This window comes from Rutidosis leptorrhynchoides, chromosome 1 (genome assembly GCF_046630445.1).
Source record: "Rutidosis leptorrhynchoides isolate AG116_Rl617_1_P2 chromosome 1, CSIRO_AGI_Rlap_v1, whole genome shotgun sequence".
NCBI classification, from domain to species: domain Eukaryota; kingdom Viridiplantae; phylum Streptophyta; class Magnoliopsida; order Asterales; family Asteraceae; genus Rutidosis; species Rutidosis leptorrhynchoides.
The window spans coordinates 565,541,740-565,551,371 of NC_092333.1; the positions used below are offsets into that span (position 1 = coordinate 565,541,740).

Consider the following 9,632-nt stretch of genomic DNA (forward strand, 5'->3'; position numbering starts at 1 on the left):
AGCACGTTAGTACATTGCTGAAGTTGTTATATCATAAAAGCCTAAATGATGTTAATAAGCAGTTGTCTTCTCTAACGTAGCTGATAGTCATTTTACACAATAAAAAAAATAAGAAAGGTTTACTACTATGATAACCAAAAAGAAATAAAATACCAACCGATTGTAGAACAGAAGAAGCAACCACAACAGGCTCTTCATAAACGATGTTTTGGTTTGGCATAATGAATTAAATACATTCAAAAGTATTACTTTTGGTTAATAAGCAGTTGGTTTATTTATATGGTCATTGTGGCTCTTCATAAGTATATACATATCATTCATTACGATTTATTTAATTAGGCTTTATATGTGATTTCGACCTTTTCTCCGGCACTCACATTCAACTGTAAAGAAATTACGGAAGTCAAAATATCGGCTGGTTCCAAATTACAAATAAATAAAAAATATAGAAATATGATGTTAGCTGATGTCAATGTACCTCATCATTACCAACAGCAATGAAGTCGTAAAGCTGCTTGACTCCTGTCCAGATTGTTAATATTGTTTATTATTTGACTTTATTGTATCATTCATTATACATTTAATAAGCATACATAACTTCGGGTTGATAACATCATTTATAAAGCATACATACCTACACTACTGGAAGAACTGATATAAGTACCAATGGATTGTAGAACAGAAGAAGCAACCACAATAGGCTCTTCATAAGTAATAGGCGGTCTTGTAATACGGCTTTTTTTGAGCTGCTGAAGAACTTGAATCACTTACATCAAGTGGACCCGCTGGTACACATGATGAAGTAGATTCTAGACGACGAACTGACTTGGACTTAGGCGGCATTATCAATTTTATAGACAACAGTTACTTATAACAACAAATAAGCCCTTATATATAGAAACACAGAATAACAGCTGTCAGTTATAACCAAAAAAAAAAAATCCTTATATAAACCTAGATAAACACATCAACAATTAATTACAAAAGAAAAACGGTCACTTATAACATATAAAACCCAAAAAAGTAGACAGCAAAAAAAAAAAAATACATTTAATATGCAACAAATATTAAAAAACAAAATAATGAGTATGCATTCTGTAGACGTGGTACTCCGTATATGAATCAATTTTTAATTGGTCATCACATTATTATGGTACTCCGTAAAGATCCATTATCCATAATTCGTTTACAATTCATATATTGATACAATTACGGAGTATAATTTATCTACAATTCCTATATGGTTAATTCGTCTTCACATGGTTAATTCATCTTCACATGGTTAATTCGTCTACAACTCCTATACAAAGTGTCAATTATACAATGCATAAGGGAGTAAATAACAGAGTACCTGCAGATGTGGCTAACGATTAAAATTCGAACAATGCAGCAGATGGCAGTTGACAATGCAAAGACACCCATCAACAAAAACCGCAAATTAGGTCAAAAAAGCGTGATGTAACATCATCATTGATACAGGAATATCATGAAACAGTAGCAAAAACAATGAACTTTCAACAAACAACCATCAAGCGTTCCTTATGTTACAGTGTGTATTAGTAAAAATGTTATTAAGGAGAAAAAGTCCAAATTGGGGACCCAATTCAGATGTTATTGAGCTGAAAATTACATCTGTAAATGCAGCAGCTTTTACGCTGCAGAACAGGGGTATACACGCTCGAATTTGCTTATTTGTTGAACGATTTTCATGAAATAAATTACTACTTGACAATATAAAGGTAACATCGAGCATTCAAAACACTTCACTATACTTATATATAAAGGTTTCAAACCTCTGTTTCGGTAATAACATATACATACACCTAAAAAACTACGAAATCGAGATGATCAGTGATAAATGTTCAATCAATCTACACTTTCAAGTTTCAATATAATATAAGCTAATTTCTTAATTTCATTAATTTCTAATGAATCTGTAGAAATCGATACGTACCTGTAGAAATCCATAGGTGCAAATAGAAATCGATATGAATTAGTAACTCCAGATCATCATTAAAAAACTGGAAATCAATGATCGAATATTGATGGTGGAGAAAAAAATTTGGGTAAAGGAAACCTAATTAGATTAAGCGTTTATTTAGTAAAGCTCGGTCAGACTTTTAAATTGTTTCCAGACGAAACTTTTAGGGAATTGAAAGAGGAAGACAGAAGAGGATGATAGGGTTAAGATGATTAGGGATGTTAATAGAGAGGGTAAACCAACGATGACATTAAAGACACGGAGAAATTGATTTAGATATGAGTAAGGGTATTTTAGGGATGAAAATGTATGTCAAATTGATTTATTAGCTAATATTTTTAGTGGATGATTAAGGACCGTTAGATTAAGGGGTATTATAATGTAATTTTCTAATCTAATGGTAATTAAGAGGGTTTTAAAAACATTTATTAGCTAATCGAAACTCTCTTTTAATGTATATAGTGATAGTGATAGTGATATAGTGATATATATATATATATATATATATATATATATATATATATATATATATATATATATATATATATATATATATATATATATATATATATATATATATATAAATAAAAAAGCGTGTTAGTTTTCAACTTTTCATTAAAATTGAGTAGAACAAAACACATGCTCTAAGAAAATAATAATATTCAATTTAAAATAGATACAACAAGTCCACAAATCTATGCTCTTACTTTTTGTTAATTAAGCCGTTCAATGGATGGCATATATTCGACATTTAGAGTGCCTAGCTACGATTAAGTATATATAACACTTGAATCATCTCACTCTACTATCCATCATCATCATCTACTTAAAACATTAACTAATCTCATCGTACGCTTAAACACTTAACATATAAAACTTTCTTTTGTGCTAATTATTAATGACAAAAGTGTACCCACAGAGCACCATCTCCACCGGTGTGAATCAAGTGATCTTAACAGTTTGGAAAAAGTCTCTGCTCTTTGGTTGTGATGGATTCACAGTGTTCGATTCCAATGGTAATCTTGTTTATCGAGTTGATAATTATGTTGCCGGACGCAATGGTGAAATTGTTCTCATGAGTTCCTCTGGCCGCCCTCTGTTTACCATTCGCCGCAAGGTATATACATCATGTTAATCATAATATACTGTATAAATCACAGGGACATAATATGATGGACAAATTTTCTCACATCATCTTTAATTAATTTCATGTAAATATGCTACTTCTTTTTAGTTTAGATAAACACTAATATAATTATTTTATATTTATAATAACAGATGTTAAGCCTATCTGAAAGTTGGATGGTGTACGACGGAGAAACTACAATAAATCCACGATTTTCAGTAAAAAAACACCACAAACTTCATCACACAAAGTCCGTGGCTTACGTGAACTCGATAAACTCGTTGAAGTACAACACCAGTAGAAACAAGAAGGATGCAATTATTTATGAGATTGGAGGATCATATGCGCAAAGGTGTTGTGTGGTGTATGATGACATGCATCGGTGTGTTGCTGATATTAGGCGTAAAGAAGCCAAAAAAGGTGTAGCACTAGGCGACGACGTTTTTCAGCTGGTAGTACAGCCATTAGAAGATCCAAGTGTTGCAATGGCTCTCGTGATTGTTCTTGATCAGATGTTTGGCTCGTCTAGACGATTTCTAAATTGAAGTCGTCCTTACAATAATTGTTGGGACTTATTTCTAGATGCAATTTGTATTGTTATATACCCTCACTTGACTTAGAATCCAAAGTTCAGCCCTCATTAGTCACCAACACAAACACCTTAAGCACACACTTCTCCCTAACCCTCTCAACCTTACCTTGTCACCAAATCTCTTACCTATTGTAATTGTGATACATTGTTAAATTTAGATTCAGCTTGTTGTTATCATCATCTTAATCTGCATTATTCTTACTTCTATTCTGTTCATCATCATCATATAGATATACATATACATACATACACTGTTACACTACTACGATCATAAAATCTAGCATACAAGCATGAATTCGATCAAGTATCTAGCATTTCAATAATTGCTGGCTGCTGAATGATGTAACTCTTTAATAGACGAGTATCAAGGTATATATATATATATATATATATATATATATATATATATATATATATATATATATATATATATATATATATATATATATATATATATATATATATATATATATATTATATAGTCAAATTTGGAATCTTTATATACATTTACAAATTCTTAACAAGTTTTCATGAGTTTATTAACTTTAAATATCTTTGAAATTTGAAATAATTTTCAATTTTGGTTTTTAACTGAATTAAAAAAAAACCGGAGTAATACCTATAAGCGAACAAAATATCGAATTCAGAATTGTAAATCGAACAAATTCTGAACTAAAAATCGAATTCAAATTCGGTTGAATATTTTTCAATTTTCACTTGTTTCAGTTTTTGAATTAAACGGTTACAAACCGAATATTGAACACCCCTCATGTGGAGAATTTAAATAAAAAAAAACAATACAACTTGTTACAAATTTACAACTAAATAAAAAATTAACTACTTCACAAAAAATATTATGATTAAGACCTTTATTAATGGTGATGAGATGTGATAGGTGTTTTTGTGAGGTATATTGGTGATTTGGCAAAGGTGATGGCGTGATGAAGTTTGTAGTAATATGACGTGATGGTTGTGTGATGGGGTAATTGGTCCCACATTTTTATTTTCTTTTTCATTTTTGTTTGAGTTTTTTTTACTTGTTTCATTTTTTATAAAAATAGTACATATATAATAATTTATATCAATAAAAACACACTTAAATTAATAAAAATTAAACGCTTACAATTTATAAAAGTACTAAAAATGAAAAATTACAATAAATAAAAAAAATCCTAATACAATTACTTTATTAAATTCCAAGAAATTAAAACATAAGTTAACAATAAAATATAAAAATTACTCGTCGTCGCTTGAAAGCTCGATATAATCTTTGTATCGCTCGGCAATCTTTTTCTTAAACTTTAAAGCCGATTTCCTTTCTTTCGGGTCGGAAATGTCGTCTAGATTAAGTTTAAATAATTTGATAACTTCCATTGCTGAACTCATTCATTCTTCTGCAACTATAGCATCGATACAATTGCTTCGTCTCTCCAATTCCTTCTGCTTTTTCTCATCCCATGCTGAAGCCAACTCTTCGAATCTTGAAGAGTTCGTACCCCGTGAAGAGTTCATTCCCCATGATGAAGTACCGCATCAGACGAGCCGGATTTTCTAGCAACATTCTTCGATCATTCTCTTCCCATTGGACGTTGAATCACATCCTCTCCAAATAGCTCCTGGAGGTTGTTTAACCGGTCTTCCCCGAGATTGACAGTTTGGTTTTAGTCAACCACATCATCGTCTTCATCTTCGAGTACAAATTGTGAAGATCTTCTTCTGCGCACATCACTTCCACCAACTGTAGGTGGTGTATACCACTTCGGCTTCTTCTTCAAGAATTCCCAAACATCCTTGTAACCCCACGGCTTTGCTGCCCGTTGTTGATATCTTTGCACCATTAAGTTATATACGTCTTCCTCGTTTCGACCGCTACGCCTTGAATTACGTTCTTCTTCATTATATAAGGCAGTAAAATCTTTGCACGCCTTATCCATATGATGTCATTTCCCACTTAATTGATCGTTATTTCGTAAATAACTGGAATTGTTATTGTTAAACTTATTACGAACTCTAGCCCAAAATTCCGAAGCTCTTTGTGAGTTACCATGGACTCCATCTTCCGAACAATCAATCCAACATGACGCCAACCAAATTTCTTCGGGTGTGAAGTCCACAATTTTTTAAATTGTGGTTCTTTCGCAACTTCTTTTCCTTTTCGTTTATGAATTGTTAGTATCCGTACTTGTGGTTATTGCGTTTCATCACGAATTTCTTCTACTTCTTCGTTATTTAGAGGTGTAAAAGTTGGTTGTGATTGTGACCATGATTGCGTATTTAGAACTTGAAATGGTATAATACCCAGTTGCGAGAATGGAGAAAATTGTGTTGGATATTGTTGTTGAAATGGTTGTTGAAATGGTTGGTGAAATTGTTGAAATTGTTGTTGTTGTAGAAATTGAGAAGAAAAAAACGCATTATTGAAATCTTGAAGAAGATTTTGTTGCGGGACATTGCCAAATGGTCGATTAACTCGAACATTTTGCGGGGAATTTGAGCTCGAACCGGACATATTTGGTGACCTGAAGTTGTAGAGATTACCAAAACCGGCTGTAAGGATATTAGGACCCAAAACAACGCAAGTGATTCAACAAGATCACTCACCGATAGTAATTCTACAAGATTACTAACCCACTTAATGAACGAAAGATTATAAATGCAAGAAATGTAAATCGACACAAGAGATAACGTGGTTATATGCAATCGTTGTGATTGCTTTAATCCACGGACCAACTAGAGAATGTATTTATTGAATATTTGTGGTGTGTTTACAATGAGTTACAAGAGGGTCTACTTATAGAATGGTTTAAGGAGTAAGCTAAAAACAATTTCTTGAAGCTTCATGTGAGTTTCCTGACAGCTTCATGGAGGCTACATGTGAGTTTTCTGACAGCTTCGTGGAAGCTACATGTGAATTTCCTCACAACTTCGTGGAAGCTACATGTGAGTTTCCTAACAACTTCGTGGAAGATACATGTGAGTTTCCTAACAACTTCGTGGAAGCTTCGTGTGAGTTTCCTGAAATCTTCCCTCTAATTGTTTAAAGTTCTCCATATCTCCAACACCGGCCTCATTAGGATCAGGATTTTGAGACATTTTATGAGATTAGAAATATGATAGAGATAATTGTTGAGAAAAGTTATAGAAATGAAAATGTTTTGTGAAAAAATGGAAAAAAATGTATTGTATTTAGAGATATAAAAATTAATAATTTATTTAATTTAAATAATTTTATTAAATTTCTGTTTCAAATTGCAATGGATACATTTTGTAGGGTGGTAACGGATACATATACATGCTGGAGCCAATCAGAAGCAAAAAACCACCCTTCACACCAAGGTGATGCAGCCATCGCCTGAAATTTACCTCGACCATCACGCCTAGATAAGGCGCGATCGAGGCGTGATCCATCCAAATTGATGTTGATCGCACGACGATAATGAAGGTCTAAGAAGTATTTATTACATTCAACTTGACTAATCAATTCTCACTGAACTACTAAATGAGAAGGGTTTTTTCCCGAGTTACATGTGATAGTGGGAGAGTGAGTAATATTAATCTCGTGTATGTAGTTTAATCAGATTAATTCAGATAATTTTTAAATCCTTTCATAGAGTAGGTCGTTTTACTCTCGAACAACTGTTTAGTTCATTTGTTTGGCACGTGGTAATTAATTGAGTCGATCGATATTTCATGACTCTAAGTGAAGATATTGACAAAACAAAGATCAATGATAAGTTTACAAAAGTTTACGAAAATAGACTTACAAGACATGCACTAATGAAATGAGAAGTGAGAGTTATGAGAGAAATAAAAGTAAGATGATTTAAATGGTAGAAGTTAATTGTTACCTAATTGTAAGAAAGTTTATTTGCAACAAATTTGTGGTTGTTACATTACTCTACAGATATATTTTTTGTTACATTAAGATATAATTCAATTTAAATTTCTTTGTAAATAATTACTGATTTGTTTAGTCCATCTCAATATAGTGTGTCTGGTAGTAGTGATTTTGTGTTGTAGTTTACGTAGTACTGGTCTGTCTCTCTTAGTGAGAGATTAGGAGTTCGACTCTCGTAGGGTGCAACATTGCACACAATGTTCACTGAATATTTAAGGGTAAGCACAGTCAACTTTCTGAATATTCTATAATCATATAACTCGATCATATATAGTCTAAAATCCTAAATTTCTGAATACGCAAATGCAGTTCTAATTCTTATTTATATTCTTATAATATATAAATACTCAGATTATAATATTATATAGAAACAAAAAAACGTGTTACTTTTCATTAAATTCAATAGAACAAAACACATGCTCTAAGAAAAAAATAGTGTGTTTTTATATAAAATATATAAAAAAAAAAAGGTCCACAAATCTATGCTCTTACCTTTTGTGTATTAAGACGTTCAATGGATGGCATATATTCGACATTTAGAGTGCCTAGCTACAATTAAGTATATATAACACTTGAATCATCCCACACTACTATCCACCACCATCGATCATCATCTACTTAAGACATTAACTAATCGCATTGTAGGTTTAAACATTAACAATTTTTGTGCTAATTATTAATGACAAAAGTGTACCCACAGAGCACCATCACGGGTGAGAATCAAGTGATCTTAACAGTTTGGAAAAAGTCTCTGCTCTTCGGTTGTGATGGATTCACAGTGTTCGATTCCAATGGGAATCTTGTTTATCGAGTAGATAATTATGTCTCCGGAGGCAATGGTGAAATTGTTCTCATGAGTTCCACTGGCCGCTCTCTCTTTACCATTCGCCGCAAGGTATATACCTCATCATATTAAGGTTATAATAATGCTAAAGTTTCAATAAATTCTTACCAATATTCATGTCAAAGAAAAAAAAAAAGGAATAAATTTAAGTAGTCCATATAATTTGGTACTGTTTTTTTTTAACGGCAAAATTTGGTACTGTAAATAATTTTTATGTTTTAATTAGTAGGAGTGTTATACATGTTAATGTTAATAAACTATCAAACTATTTATACTAGTAATATTAAAACCATTAATAACTTAGAGCTAAATAGTGTCAAATGGGGTCATTGAATTTGTATTGGATTTTGTTTATGAATTAACAGGTTACTTTTATAGTCACTAGTTTTTAGTTTCATGTATATATGCAACTTCTTTTTAGTTTAGATAATGAAAACTGCTATAATGACATTATTATAAATATATATTCATAACAGATGTTAAGCATATCCGAAAGTTGGCTGGTGTATGACGGAGAAACTACAATAAATCCACGACTTTCAGTAACGAAACACCACAAACTTCATCACACAAAGTCTGTGGCTTACGTGAACTCGATAAACTCGTTGAAGTACAACACAAGTAGAAACAAGAAGGATGCAATTATTTATGAGATTGAAGGATCATATGCGCAAAGGTGTTGCGTGGTGTATGATGACATGCATCGATGTGTTGCTGATATTAGGCGTAAAGAAGCCAAAAAAGGTGTAGCTCTAGGTGACGACGTTTTTCAGCTGGTAGTACAGCCTTCAGAAGATCAAAATGTTGCAATGGCTCTTGTGATTGTTCTTGATCAGATGTTTGGTTCCTCTAGTCGATTTTTAAATTGAGGTCGTCCTAAAATAAATTACCTAGCCTGCTGATAAATCTAGACGAGTATCAAGGTTTTTTTTTTTTTTTTTGTGTTGTGGACTTGTGGCAGATGTAATAGCGCAAAAAATCAATTAACCTTTGTGACGTAACATAGATGTTTGCAATTTATATAGATGAATGTAATGTGAGTATCAAAGCTGATCGATACTAGAAATTTGTATCAGTATCAATATAAAACTAATAAAAGCATTGATGGATAGTGTTTCTATTGACAAACATGAGGCTTGTAGCTAAAGGTGATCCATTAACTTCCAAAGCTGAACATGAAATTTGAATGTG

At 32.0% G+C, this 9,632-nt stretch overlaps 2 protein-coding genes across 2 annotated transcripts; both read left to right on the plus strand.

Moving 5' to 3' along the window:
* Positions 1 to 1,384: 1,384 nt before the first annotated feature.
* On the plus strand, positions 1,385 to 3,652 carry LOC139844527 (protein LURP-one-related 8-like). Its single transcript, XM_071834749.1, has 4 exons — positions 1,385 to 1,458; positions 1,577 to 1,668; positions 2,890 to 3,098; positions 3,260 to 3,652. The coding sequence occupies exons 1-4, from the start codon at positions 1,385 to 1,387 to the stop codon at positions 3,650 to 3,652; spliced, it is 768 nt and encodes a 255-aa protein (XP_071690850.1).
* Positions 3,653 to 8,276: 4,624 nt separating this feature from the next.
* LOC139844536 (protein LURP-one-related 8-like) lies at positions 8,277 to 9,310 on the plus strand. The gene is made up of 2 exons (XM_071834759.1): positions 8,277 to 8,492; positions 8,918 to 9,310. The coding sequence occupies exons 1-2, from the start codon at positions 8,277 to 8,279 to the stop codon at positions 9,308 to 9,310; spliced, it is 609 nt and encodes a 202-aa protein (XP_071690860.1).
* Positions 9,311 to 9,632: the final 322 nt, after the last annotated feature.